The sequence below is a fragment of the Diceros bicornis genome, chromosome 1 (assembly GCF_020826845.1).
Source record: "Diceros bicornis minor isolate mBicDic1 chromosome 1, mDicBic1.mat.cur, whole genome shotgun sequence".
NCBI classification, from domain to species: domain Eukaryota; kingdom Metazoa; phylum Chordata; class Mammalia; order Perissodactyla; family Rhinocerotidae; genus Diceros; species Diceros bicornis.
In genome coordinates, this window is record NC_080740.1 from 15,057,370 (window position 1) to 15,072,786 (window position 15,417).

The window sequence follows — 15,417 nt, forward strand, 5'->3', positions numbered from 1 at the left end:
ACTACTAATCTGCACAAAGTTTAGTCAGGCTGAAAGTGGGAAATGAATGTTGGTATAACCACTAAATGCTTTATATATACCATTTCTGGCTGAATAATCTTAGCCAAATTATTTAACTTCTGAGTCCGTTATTTCATCTATAAAATGGGATGAGAACAATCACAAATAGAGAATTACTATAAGAATGAAGGAGATAAAATACACGAAGTATCAATACCTAGCATAATAACTGGTGTATGATGGATGCATCATAAATGCTAGTTTCTTTGTTTTCCTAATTAAACTAAGGCAAATACAAAATCAGAGAACATAATTACAAGAGTATAAAATCCAACTTCTAAGACTAAACTTCAAGGAAAGACTGGGAATACTTTTAGCATCAAAGACGTGAGTTAGAAGATTTTGTCTAGAACCCTAGGATCCTTTTTTTTTTTTTTTTTTGTGAGGAAGATCAGACCTGAGCTAACATCTGCCAATCCTCCTCTTTTTTGCTGAGGAAGACTGGCCCTGGGCTAACATCCGTGCCCATCTTCCTCCACTTTATATGGGACGCCGCCACAGCATGGCTTGACAAGCGGTGCCTCAGTGAACGCCTGGGATCCGAACCAGCCAACCCCGGGCCGCCGCAGCGGAGTGCGCACCCTTTGCTTGTGCCACCAGGCCAGCCCTAGAACCCTAGGATCCTTAAGATTACTTTTAAATACTTAGTGAATCTGTCAAGTTAAAATTACCATTAAAGCTTAATCGTGTGAGGAAAAAACATTGTGACTTCAACGGATACTTCCCTAGTTCAGTAAGATTAACTCTTAAAAAAAAAAAGTCATGGTCATCACTGATTATATATTCCAAGAAAAATGTGTACCAGGATCTAGAAGAAATACATAATATAAAATGCACACTGTAGAGTCCATGACTGGTCAAGGGTTTCTATTTTAATTTTGATGAGGCAAAGCAGTGGAAGGAACATTTATTAAGCACTTACTTCCAGCTGGTTGCATTATGCATGTTCTTTCATTTATTTCCAATGATAACTTTGTGAGGTAGATACTATTATCTTCATTTTCCAGATGGGGAAACAGAGGCTCAGTGAAGTTATATAATCCTCCTCAAGTGACAGTGTTAGCGAGGATCAGAACTGGGGTTTGAACCAGCTCTGTCTGAATCTTTCTATTACTCTAACATAGTTCCACGAGGCTAACAGTTAACTTATCAAGTACAGTTATTAATGCCTTATAATAAACTGTTTTTACATTCTTTACTATCTTCTGTTAAAATATAGTTGGCTAATTGGGGAAAAATGACCTAATATTAGATAATAATGCTAAGGCATTATTTTTCCTAGGTGTGATGATACTACTGTTGTGTAGGAAAATGTTCTTATTTTTTAGAGGTGTACACTAAAGTACTCAGGGGTAAAAATGTTATGTCTCTCATTTATTTGAAAAACTACTTTATCAAAAACAAAACTAAAAAAGGGTGAAGCAAATGTGGAAAATGTCAGCAACTCTTATAGGGGCTGAATATATGAATTTCCATTTATACTACTCATTTTTTCCTCCCTAACTTTCACAATTAAGAGAAAGCAAAAGAACTGCAGAAGATATCTTAAAAACACGCCCAACAACAACAGAAAAATGTCACATAACAACTGGACATTAAGTGAGAAAGCAGAAAAACTTACCAGTTAATATTAGTGCGGGGTAATAATCATTCACATTCATTAATGAAGATCACAAAAAGGTTAAATGATGACCTGGTCAATTTTGTAACACATCTTTTAGCATTTCTAATAATGTTTAAAAAATACAATGTCCTAATATTATCATTAAAAAACTTAAATAGAATTTAAATATAATACTCTGGAAACAGTTTTGATTATATAATGAAACAAAAATTAGCCCTCAAATACGCATACTTACAAAGGCACACTTTCTTTACCCAATGGTGGGTTCATAATGTAGTCTTTGGTGATTGGTTTTACCCAGAGCAGAACCATAAACAAAGGTGCCAAGAAGTTGATATGAAGTAATGTTCTGAAAGTATGTAAGAAATAAATATAAAAATCCAGAAACAAAATACACTAATAAACTACAGAAACTTGGGATTTACAAAATGAAAGTAGGAATTTATTTTCAGTATTCTGTATTAAGGTACTACTGCCACCATTATTTTATACTGAACATCACTCAACATTGATTTGAGCCCTTGCAAAACTACCTCATTATCTTAGTTTTTCAGATGAAAACTTTTAGATCCAGGCAAGTTAAATGACTTGCTCATGGCAATATTACAGGTTAGGGGCAGATCTAGCACTAAAATCTAACTCTGTTCATTTCTATTTTAGTGTTCTCTAACAATCCCCTAATATATCCCTGATTTAATACACAGGTACTTAAATGATTCTCTAACTTTACACAGTCAATGAATCCAATGGATTTTTAGTCGTCTTTTGATACTTTTCAGTGCAGCTGAAATAAAGTGCCTCCTTATTACTTACAAGTAAGAAAGAATGATTAGCAAGGTCCATAATATTAGAAGGTATATGACAGATGGAACCTACTGCAACAACTTATAACTGAGGAACCTTTCAATATGCAATGATCATGTATAATGTTTTAATTACATTGTTAAAATCATAAATGATTCACATATTTTCATTCCTTCTTAAGAGTATTATGACTATATCTGAAATTAATTTCCCTATCCTACACAAACCAAGGAAATTTACATTACTCCTGACAAGGCAGTATACCTAACACAGCAAAAGGTTTCAGGTCTGAGCTCTAACTTCATTGTTAATTGTTGTCCCAAGTTTGTATCCTACAGAGACAGATAACTGGTAAAGATTTTTCTTATTTTAGAACAAGACAAATCTTTCAGACTACTTTACTATCCTGTACTGCTTTATCAACCAGGCTGAAGGGCTAAACTGGAGGGTTTAAAATACACATACACACACACATTAAAATATCTCGATAATGCAAATGACAGTGCTCTATGTGAGGAAACAGGGCGGGGTGGGGAAACATGAACACCCGACAGAGAAAGGTGGAACTCTGGTTGTAAGCTCTGGTATTAAAGTACCAGTGCCTGACCATGGGGGTGAGGAGCATGCTGCTCTTTGTGCCAGTCATGCTACTCTCACAACAGAACTAGCTTGCCCACACCCTTGTATCAAGGCAGAGTGCTACAACACAATGTAATAAACTGAAAATAAAATGAAACTCCAAATCCCCAAAGGGAAAAATCTTTAAGGAAGCCACCTTTTCCTGAAAAGGAAACTAAAACGTGACCCCCCAACTCCAAACCAACAGTAAACGCTTTAGATATTTTTATCAAGTGATTCTTTCATCCCCCAGCCTTGGTAAACCATCGGTGCGGGGGAAGAAAGCAGCAGTATTAGGTATGCAGTGTTGCTAGGGAACACTCTAGCATCAAGGAGCAGCCCACAGCGGTTTCAGTAGCTGGTGAAGGGCTCCCCTCCACCCCCCCCTTTCAGCTTATTTAAATCATAACACTGGGGTTAGTGGACTGAAGTGTCTGTGTAGAGAGGAGGGGGAGAACAAGGTTTTGTTTTAAAAGAAACCATTAGAGATAGGATGGTGGGAGAAAGGCAGGATGTAGCCAAGAGCATGCTGAGTAAAAGAAGGGGAAAAAGAGGGATGAGGGAGTGTGTCGTGGGAGGTGAGAATAAGTAAACACACACACAAAGCACATGTAGAAAAATGGAGGTAAGGAAAAAAACAAAAAGGCTGTCAAAATTAAAATAAAGGAAAATGACATAAGAGAGATAAGAATGTGAAAAGACTAGAGAATCTGCATCATTAAACATAGGGTTTTAAAGAGCAGAAATGTTAGGAAATATGATCACTCAGAGAAACTTAATGATTATAAATACATAAATCAAAATGGAATACTCTCAACTAGGGCTTCTAGTGCAAAACAAAAAGACAAGATGGGAATTTGGATCTGGATATGAGTTCAAGGAGATATAAACCTGCTGTTCTGCCAAGGTATCTACATCAACAAAAAAAAATCTGACAATCATAAAGAATATAGCAAATGGGCTTTGAACTATATATAGAGATTCAAATATAATTTCTCCATTTGAGAACTAAAATAGAATTTGGTAGTTAAAAGTAATCTATGATATCTAACACTGTACAATATTAGCTATCCCCAAACAAAATAATGTATTATTTTAACAAGAGTCTTACAAACAGATCAATAATTTAAGGAAAACAAACATCTCTTATGTATACAGATTTCACCTTCAAAAAATTTTTAAATATTTTAAATAAAAAACATTAAATTATTTAAATAAAATTATTTATATAAAATTTAAATACAATATTTTTAATTAAAATGTTCTGATTTAAGGAAATTTCCACAGACCCTTAGTTCAAGCATAGAGATTACAATATTATAAACATTGACCTCTAAGTTAAAAAGAACATAAATATCGATATTTCCATTTTAACAAGTAAAACAGAAATTTAGTAATTGATGATATATATATATTTTTTTAACACAGGACTTAAAATTTAGAAGTGAATAAAAGAAACTTGCTTATAGTAGAAAGAGGAAGTAGTGTGATATCAAATGGTTATTTATTAACTTTCAATACAATAATTTATGATTTCATTCAATAATATACCTTCATTAAGATGGAAAACATATATTTATCTGCATGTGCTTATGTACATTTTCCGCTTACTGTGTAACTTTTTCTGTGGCCAAATTCAGGGCATCCAGATGCATTTGAGCCAGCCGTAATCCAGGAAATGTCAAAAAAGCCCCAATGAGTGAACAGAAAAGAGCCAGGAAAAATTTGAAAGTAAGTTTTGAAACAGGACCCCTAAAAACAAAATTTTTGAAAAAGCTGATAAATTTTTTAGGTTAACTTTCTAGGAATTTCCTTTCTTCTGATCAATTACTTTACACACCACAATAATAACAGTAATAAAAGTAAACTTCTACCAAAAGACTGCTCTTATACAATTATCTATAATGGGTTTTAGTGAACTATAAAAATCAGGCATCTCTTTAGCTACATTTGTAACAATCCAACCTACATATTCAACATAGAATTTGATATGTAACTCAGGTATAAATTTAGTTTAACTTCTGGTGGTAGCGGAATTAAATCAAGTAAGAGCAAATCCAAATAAGAATTCTACAAAAAATATATTAACTATACAATGTAAAAATTATGAGTAAGGCTATTTCTAAAAGTGACAGTCCTACTTAAAAAAGAACTCTTCATTGATTAAAAGTAAAGAACCATTTATACCAAATGCTGTTTTACTAAAAATGGAAAAATTTAAATTTAAATAATGCTGAATTTTTAAACTTACTGAGATTCTAAACCTTGCTTTTCAAGAAACTGCATCGCACTGTCTGAAAAATTTGTAAACCCTGTAGGGAAAAAAAAATTAGTCTTATCACAGAGGTAAAATACAGAATCTTCATTTGGAAATAAAATGCTAGAAAACAGAGCATCTTAAATTTTGAAGTGACTAGCTTAGCTCTTTCATGTGCTAATTAATATGCCATAATGCAATAAAATTTGGTTATTAGTAGGAACAGTCTTTGAAAACATCCCTTTGATATTTGTACATTTCATGACTGTGCATAAAATTTGCATTAAAATTTGTGTCTTTATCTATGTGAGTACACCTTAGCATTACAGAAACTTATTTAACTGTAAGGAAAAAATGGGGAGGGGACAGTATTTCTGGAAAAAGGTAATAAAAAACTTAGCTAAAACGAAAAACAAAAAAAGAAGGAAGATCTTACTTAAGAATAATAAAAAATTATTTAGAACATTACAGAATATACAATTCAAACCTAATTTCAAAAACTTATCAGATATAAAACTTACTTAAATATTGAAGTCAAAAATATTAACGCTAGATAAAGCAAAACGGATTTTTAAAGTTGTATGAAACGATTACCTGTTTCGAGTCCAAATTCCAGGTAGTTTTCTGTTACAATCAAGACCGCCATTGCTTTCACGAAGAAAAAAAATCCAAAAGTAACACAGACTGATCTCTCACCACCATCTTCTACTTTAAAATAGTGTGTAGTTAATGAAAATAGAACTTTGCTGCAGAAGGAAAAGTTCAGGAAAAACCACAAATAACTCTGTGGGAGTTAAACACAGCCATCCTTACAGGACCTGAACTCCAAGAAAATTTGACCACAACATTTATTTTGATTCTACAACATGCTTATCTATAAGGTACTCTTTGAAAGGAAGTGAAAAACTAATGAAAATCTGAATAGTCTTCCAGGAAATAGGACATAAAAACAAAACAAATCTAAGTGAAGTTTATAACATTTTTATTTATTTTATTGATTTTTTTTAAAGATTTTTTTTTTTAATTTTATTTATTTATTTTTCCCCCAAAGCCCCAGTAGATAGTTGTATGTCATGTTGCACATCCTTCTAGTTGCTGTATGTGGGTCGCAGCCTCAGCATGGCCAGAGAAGCGGTGCGTCGGTGCGCGCCCGGGATCCGAACCCGGGCCCGAACCCGGGCCGCCAGCAGCTGAGCGCGCGCACTTAACCGCTAAGCCACGGGGCCGGCCCAATATAACATTTTTAAATTAACGAAAAGCGCACATAACACAAATTAAGTTGTAATTAGGGAAAGAATGTATTTCTAGTTTATCTGACTCAAATTTTACTAGGAGGTGATTACAATAAGTTTATGAAATAGGTTCTCAGTGACATGAGAAGCCAAGGCAGAGGTTATTTTAGGGAACCACCTTTTAATGTGCATGTGTGTCAAGTAGTTTATATTTAGAATTAAACACATTACAGGAATCATCTGCAAAAAACCCAATAATTCAAAAGTTGAGAATTACTAATAGCCACTGGCAAGCTTTGGCACAAAAACTAAGTATCTGGGATCACCATTTCACAGTATGATTAAACAAAAAACTCTAAAGAAAACAAGTTCCAGTTGAGTACTCAAAAACAGCCAAAGGTTCAACATGCTCACTTATTAAAAAATATTAAAATATTTTAACTTTACAGGAAAATATTAAAGAGATCATTTTATCTGAACCCCCCCTCACTAACTGATCAAATCAAGATCAAATCAGTGGCTGATCCAAAGCTAGAACCCAGATTTCCATTATACCAAACTGCTCTCCTTCAAAGCAAAACTCACCAAACAAAACAAGGTGCTGGGCAAAAAAAAACCTGGAAAAGTAACTTTAACATAAACCATATGTCAAGCATGGAAAATAGTTACAGCTGTCATTTAGTACTTTCCAAGGCTAGGCATTACCAACTAACTAATTTCATCCTCACATTAGCCAACTATTATCACTACAGATTTTTAAAAACTGTGGCACAGGGGGGTTAAGTAACTTGCCCAAGATCACACAACTAGACTACAGGCAGTTGGGATTTAAATCTAGGCAGTTTGGACTCAGAGTCTGTTCACTTAACAACTTAAACTGGCTTTACAAAACTGTATACAGCACCTAAGTTAGGTGGTAGTTTAGCAGTAACACATGAAATCTTAAAAACAGAGCTGCCATGACAGAAGCAAACTGTTCAAATATTCTCACAATCATAAGAATCCTTATTCAGGAAGAGTTGGACAAGGATAAGGACTCTCGTTTGACTCCTTAAAAGGAAGCTGTCCTCTGTTGCCCTATTTAACAATGGCTAATATAGTTATTACCCATTCACTATTATTAGGATACTGGATATAAATGTAGAGTCCCAGCTGCTCTAGCTAAAGGCACCTACCCTCAGTAAGCCAACTTGAAGGTAATAAAAAATGTTGGCATCTTTCAAATGGAACTTGAAATAAATCTGTACTAGAATATAAACTCCACAAAATCAAGGATTCTTGTCTCTTGTTCACTGATGTAGTTAGAGCACCAAGAAAAGTGCCTGGCACATGGTAGGGACTCAATCAGTGAATGAATTTTGCCATAGAAATAAGGTTTTACATGGTAGTTTAGGAAAGCTGAAATAGTATTAATTCTATGCTTTTATGGTAAGCAGACCTTCTGAAGAATGATACCAAAACCAACACTTTCCCTGGGATAATATACTCAAAGTAAAAAACAATACAGAAAAGGGTTTAGTCTAAGATCTGTTTTTATCATTGGTAATATTAACGAAAATAGAAATTATTTACCATTCATGGTTATAAATTTAAAGGATTTTCTGGGTTTTATAAAGGCTAAGGCTTTGTTTTCCTAAGGCTTATTAGAGGATAGTTCCCCTTTTAAAATGTCAAATAACAAAGTATAGGAACAGCTCATCTTTACCCACTATTCCAGGGGCAACCAGATCCTCAAAACAATGTGCGATGGGAGTATTCTAATGAATCTCCTTGAGTCCAGCACTTCATTTTTCGGTGAACATCATCCCTTTTCCCGCCTTTCACTGTTCTGACCTCAGTTAATTCCACTCTAGCTAATTCTCCCTTTCACACAAATCTCTCTGCTTTTTCTCAAATACCATGATTCCAGATAAATACTTTCTCAAATTTGTTTTCCTAATTACTTATTAGCAAGAGCATTATTTTCTTTGGAAAAAATATGATCTTGTATGCTACATTACAGACCAAATGAACTTTCATGGGCTAATCTTGGGGCAGGGTGGGGGTGGGAGTGGAGGGTGGGATGCCATTTATAGCATTATTTCTCTAAAAAAAGATTATTTTATTTCAAGCATTCTAGAATACAATCTACATTTAAGTTGGAGGTATTATCTAAAAATTGCTACACTAGGAATTCATTTCAACTTTTTAATATATTTCTTTATCGACTATTATAATGATATTACTTATAATGCTATATTCTATAAAGTATCTGATTTGCTAAGACAAGACTAAACCTGATAATGAAAAGCTAGATGATAACCTCTGAACTTTTTGATTAAAAAGATCTCTCTGCATGTTTTCATATTTGCTATAATTAACATATGCTTTAGGATACATATAAACAGAAACACACATATATAGCTTCAGCATACACCTTCTGAAGACATTTACCAAGTGTGTTACTTCCCTTCTAAATGTCTTCTAATATTCACCATAACTCAGGTTATATATATATATAATGGCTAAGTATTTGAACAAATTACTTCTCTAAAGTAAGAAATAAAACTAACAAACAAACAAACACCACTGGTTTACAATTATTACTCCCACCAAACATTCAGTCCCCTAACACAAGGTTATCTTGCTCAGTTTAACTCTGCAGCCCTCTGGTTATAGAACAATACAGAAATTTGAAACTCGACTGAAGTAAAAAAAGCTAAGTCACAAAATAATGGATGTCAGTTTTTCTTGATATTGAGCATTAGAGGGGAGAGGAAGCTAAATTATTTTTAAAACAAGAGACATAAATCCTCAAGTGTTATAAATCAGCAAAACCAATAATCTCTGCAAATTATAGTAAGAATTTAAAAAGTGATATTTACATTCCAGTTCTTATTTTGCAATGAAATATTTTCTGATATTTCCATGTGTTACTCCATCAAAATTCTTTCTAAAATCAGCTAACATTATTGTAACAAGCTTTCCCTAAACATATCTGTCAACCTTCTTCCTATTTTGGCTAACAGCTACTAAATCATTTATAAGCAATAAGAGTATACTGCATCACTGCAGAAGTTGGCATGATTTTGTAATATTAAGCTTAAGTAGGTTCACCAAACTGATAGGATATCAATTTCAATTAAAATGATTAATGGGAGTTTAACAAAGCACATTTAGTTTCCCTGTTATTTTGAGATGTAATGTGAATTTTTTTTAACTTTTCTACAACTTAATTATTGCATATATCCAACGACTATTTTTTTCTCCTTTTCTTTAAGAATATCGTTCAAGAGGAAGATGGGCAGAGATGTTAGCCCAGGGCCAGTCTTCCTCAGGAAAAAGAGGAGGATTGGCATGGATGTTAGCTCAGGCCTGTCTTCCTCAAAAAAAGAAAGAATATCATTCATTTCAGAGTTTTTGCGTTTATGTTTTCTAATCAAAGACAAACACTGGTAGTCTATAGTTGCTTAAACTAAAAAGATTCTCCAAAGAAAAAAATTAGGAAGACTATATAGCCAGGACAAGACTCTGACAGTAATTAAGAGTCTCCTGCTAGGGGAGATAAAGGCAGGACCTGCCCCACCATCAGTGCAAACCCATCCCATTAACCGGAGTTAAAATATATTGTTTGAAATGAAAGACGCTTCTGAGAGGAGCCAGCTGTGTGTGCAGGTAGAAAAAAGGTTAGAAAGCATTAATCTAAACCATCTTGCATAATCTAAGCTCTTGGAATAGTTTTTTAGCTAACCAAAGTAATAAACACACTGTAGTTTAAATTTACATTATGATTTATTTTTTAGTAGTCCAATTAATTAAAAAAAAACTACAAAGTTAAGGCTTCTCTGCTTGAACTTTCTAACTCCTCCTCATAGGAGAAAACAAGGTATTATACATATGAGTCTATTATACAATAATTCTTAAAATTATGCAATTTTAAAAGCATAACCTCACTATATTTATGATTAGTAAGTGATAGTAATCACTTTAGCAAGAGTTGAAGCCAGGTTAAGTGTGAAAAATATGAAAGCAAAGAACAAAGAAAAAAGATCTGATTTTTAAATAATTAGGACTAATAAAGATTTTTCCCAGGCAAATAGTAGTTTATCTCATAAGGAAGTAGAGAATCTATCTCTGAGCATCAAGCTTTATGAGTCTTTTTTGTAAGTCTTAAAAGAAACTTCATCTAATTTTCAACATTCAAGATGGAGTTTATGAAACACAAAACACTGTTTAAGAACGATGATGAGATTCTAGGATACAGATGCTCAAACTTTTCTCTCCAGGATACTTAGAATCTCATGTTCCTTACTCATTTATCTTTTCTCTAAAACTTAAAAATAAAAGAAACAAAGCTGGTGATTCCTTTTTACCAGTATGAAACACTACAGGTCCATCTCTTTCTTGGCACTGTAAAGAAGAGCTTACATACTGGGAGAGAATAAAGAAAAAGAAATATGGTTAAGAAACAAAATATAAAAACTCCAAAACCACAACTGAACTGCTTTTGAGATCCGGCTATGATCTCTCTCATTGCCAGAGGGCCCTAAGCCCAGGTTGGAAAAACACTGCTTCATTTTCACTGAAAATGGACACTAGAATCTATAAAGAGACAATTTCCAACTGCTTCACTTACACTAAAAGCAAAATAACATCCTAACCCAAAGAGATAGGAAACGGCCAAAACGAAATTTCTCCAAGATCACACCTACCACCAAACTTTGTTACCACAGAACAATTAAATAAATTACAAAATATGTCAACACTAAAGGGAAAAAACAAAATTAGATGCAACCTAATCCAGGTGTGAAGCATAATCTTCCTTACATCATTAATACTTTAAACTAATATAATCCTACACCACAGACACCTAAAATGTTATAATCCCTGCACCCTTAATTCGTCTTGAATACAGGATAAATCTTAAAATTAAGTATGTATTGAGTCCATATTAGAACAAAACCTTCCCATAACCCACAGTGTAAAACACACATACAATATTCTGATATGTAATACTATGATCTGGCTACACCCATTTGTTCACGCTTTCATTCAGTAGTCCCCAAATCTCCACTTAAATCAGGGTGGTATATTTACCATCTCCTAAATACAACAGCTATACCATCTTGGATCATAACCTATTATCTGAACTACCCTCTTCCCTTCCCTCTACCTAATCCAAGACTCAACTCAAGCTCCATGTCCATTACCTCTCCAGCCAGACCATTCTCTTCCTCTTCTGAACACACAGCACTCACTACTATAATTCACTTGCCAAGTATATCATATGCTATCTTGAACTATAGTGCTGACATAGATGTAAAGAAAGCATTCTTTAGACCTAGACTGCCAAGCTGAATCTTCGTTCTATTCTTACTATGTGATCCTCCATGTGAAGTTAATTAACTGTATCTCCAGTTTCTTCATTGTAAAATGCAACTTACACATCTACCACCGTAGAGGGCTGTTTTGAAAACTAAAGATTTCTTTGTAGTTCTCTCTCATATTGAACTTCTAATACCAAAAAGTAATATAAGGACAAATAGATTACATAATGTTAAAAAACTGAGTTAATTTTACTTTGGATACAATTCCTAGTCATTTTTAAATCTTTTCACTTTCTCCATGAAAATTTAATCTAGGAGATACAAGATTCTACAAAACACAGCAGTACGGTGTGAGCTGAAAATAGAGGTATGAGTTGACCTCTACATAAGTAGAAATTGGACCCCCAACTCTCCTCTCCCATTACCTTCCTGTGCAGCAGGTAACAAATTCCACTCTGGCTCCAGCAGAAGACTAAGTTTTAGGCTCTGAAGAAACCGAATCTGAGGTACACAGAGTTCCAATTAAGGTAATTGTACTGAAAACAGAAAAATTAAGTGAAAGTCTACATACTCAAACGTGTACTCACCTTTGAAACATGTCTCCAGACAGGAGATTAGAGACTCTCCTCTAGAGAAAAAGGTCCCAGAGAAAAAACCAATAGATACTGACAAAACCAGCTTCGGCTTTAGCAAGTTAGTCTTCAGTGAAGCTAACCAAGCCCTACTTACATACAGAGTTTCCAACTCACTTTTAGTGTCTGACTCTTAAATATGAAAAGAAAGACAAGAATCTCCAGACATTAGAGCAGGGATCAGGAAACTTTCTTGGTAAAGGACCAGACAGTAAATACTAACGCTTTGTGGGCCATATACAGTCTCTGTAGCATATTCTTCTGCCTGCTTTTTAATTTTTTTAAACCTTTTAAAAATGTTAAAAACCATTCTCAGTTCAAGAGCTGTACAAAAACAGAATGCAATTCAGATACAGCAGGTCACAGTTTACCAACCCCTGTAGTAGACCACAGCATCTTATGTAAAAGACACGATAGAAAATTAACAATGGAGAAAAAGTAACTTAGAAAAAAGAGACATGATACAGACAGCAGAATAACAAAGTTTTACATATATATATATATATATAAATAGATACACATATACATCTCTATACATACATATACATATGAGATACATCTATATTTCATAAAGCTAAACGAAGATAAATGCATCTTTGAAACATGAGCAGGATGCTATGAAAAAAGAATGGTTAGAGCTCAAAAATAAGCTCAGAAAAATTAAAAATAGGACAAGCAAAATAAATTTTAAAAATAGGTTTGAAAGATAAAGTTGAGAAAAGTTCCATCAAGCAGAAAAGGTGATAAAATGAGGGGCCGACCCGGTGGCGCAAGCGGTTAAGTGCGCGCGCTCCGCTGCGGCGGCCCGGGGTTCGCTGGTTCGGATTCTGGGCGCGCACAGACGCACTGCTTGGCAAGCCATGCTGTGGCGGCGTCCCATATAAAGTGGAGGAAGATGGGCACAGATGTTAGCCCAGGGCCGTCTTCCTCAGCAAAAAAAGAGGAGGATTGGCGGATGTTAGCACAGGGCTGATCTCCTCACAAAAAAAAAAAAAAAGAGGTGATAAAATGAGAGGATCAATCCAGGAAGGTGGAGGGATTACAGAGGGGAAGAAATTATCAAACACATAATAAAAAATAATTTCCAAACTCGAAGTTTCCAAATTAAAAGAGCCTACCAAAAGCCCAGCACAAACAACGAAAAAAGATTCCTAACAAGGTACGTGATCATGAACCTTCAGAAACCAGACAAATAAAAAAGATTGTAAAAACTTCCTCAGGAAAAAAATAAAGCAAAACAAGTCATACGCAAAAGATTAAATGACGTACTTCTTAATAGCAACTTTGGAGGTTAAGGACAATGAAGCAGTGTCTTCAAAATGATGAAGAAAAATATTGACAACCTACAATTCTATATCCAACCAAAATACCAATCAAATAAATGAGAGTACAGCATTAAGACATTTTCAAAACTGCAACGTCTAAAACTAGTTACCTCGCATGCACACTCTAGTAGAAAGCTCCACCAAAACATATGAATAAAAACCAAGAGAAACACTGAATCCTGGAAATGGGAAATTAAACTTCAGAGAAAGACAAAGGGAATTCTGAGGATAACAACAAAAATAAGTCAGTTGTGCAGCAGGCCTGAAGGGGAACCAGTCCACATAAAAGCCAGAGGTCTCCAGGAAGGGTATCTCCATGGGGGGAAAAAAAGGAACTAATACAAGTTGTAAGTGACCTTGTGGAAAACTATACTGAAAAGCTAGTGGAATTACTAATAAACACAAAGAAAAAATAAATAAATTTTTAAAAATTAATTAATTAATGAAAAAACTGCAAAAGAAGCTATAGGACCATATAATGCTTACATATGAATACTATATATAGGTGTAATAATCACTGAATACTGATTTCAGCAAAACTTGTAAAGTAGCTACATTAAGAACATAAAGGAGAGAAAGCACAGGGGATGGCAAAGTTGAAGAAAGGAAAATTCTCACCTCCCATAATTGATGAATTAAGAGTCAGTAGTATAAGCATTATATTTAGAAATATGAAGATTTTTAAAAGCCAGAATAAACAGCTAAAACAGGATGAGAAGAAGCGGCAAGGGGGTAGGGAAGTGGACCCTTGGTTTTTAATACAACACTTTTTGTACTTTTTGTCTATATAAAGTAGACATAACATTTGATAAGTTAACATTTTAGAAAACTCAATCTAGATTTTAATAAAGTCTTGATCTACAATGTACCCCCTACTCTGGAAAAAAGCACAGTACGTCCTGGAGTTTAATAGAACCTCAACTACATACAAATTCACAGCATAAAGCACATATTTTACTAATCTTTTCAATCTCATGCACTGAGATTACTTTCATGTCCTATGAATTAAAATATAGTGAAATACTAACGATGATTAATATTAACCAACTGTTAGAAATGTTTCCCATGCTTGTGAAACACTATCATCATAAAATCTTAAGATTTCAATACAATCTAGTTCTTCACTGGCAAAGACCTGATATATGTACAACCGGAACAGAACAGAACAAATATTTAACCTATTTTATAGAGAAGTAAACAGGTAGCTTTTCTAAGAGTTATACTCTCCCTCCAAAAGAAAAAAATCTGAGTATTTTCCAGCAATAACCTCAGTGCCTAACAGTTCATTCCTGGCCAAGTTACACAAAGGTTTGGTGGACCTACTGAAGTCTATTCTGGGATTCTGTTTTGTAGAATCTTCATATGTTTCAACTCAAAACTCAACTGCTTGTTCTACCAAACTTTTAAAGCAATGTGCATTTTATTCAAGTAATACATAAGCCCAAACCATAGTACATGGTAGTAGACTAAACAAAAACCTACTAAAAAGAAGACAGATTTGGTTAGCATTAGACATATCAGAATATAAATCTAGCTTTTTTTTTAAGAGACAGGAGAAA

The 15,417-nt window shown here is 34.1% G+C and overlaps 1 protein-coding gene across 5 annotated transcripts in view; it reads right to left on the minus strand.

The window, feature by feature from the left end:
- The window catches only part of TMEM161B (transmembrane protein 161B), a 70,498-nt gene that overhangs the window by 6,688 nt on the left and 48,393 nt on the right, over nt 1–15,417 (minus strand). For 4 of the 5 annotated variants that reach the window (XM_058527498.1, XM_058527372.1, XM_058527316.1 and 1 more), the window contains 4 exons: nt 5,958–6,109; nt 5,358–5,418; nt 4,718–4,858; nt 1,920–2,033 (listed from right to left, as the gene is read on the minus strand). In XM_058527498.1, the coding sequence (XP_058383481.1) occupies nt 1,920–2,033; nt 4,718–4,858; nt 5,358–5,418; nt 5,958–6,109 (468 nt within the window). The remainder of the gene's footprint in view (nt 1–1,919; nt 2,034–4,717; nt 4,859–5,357; nt 5,419–5,957; nt 6,110–15,417) is intronic. The other variant, XM_058527557.1, reaches the window with a different exon arrangement.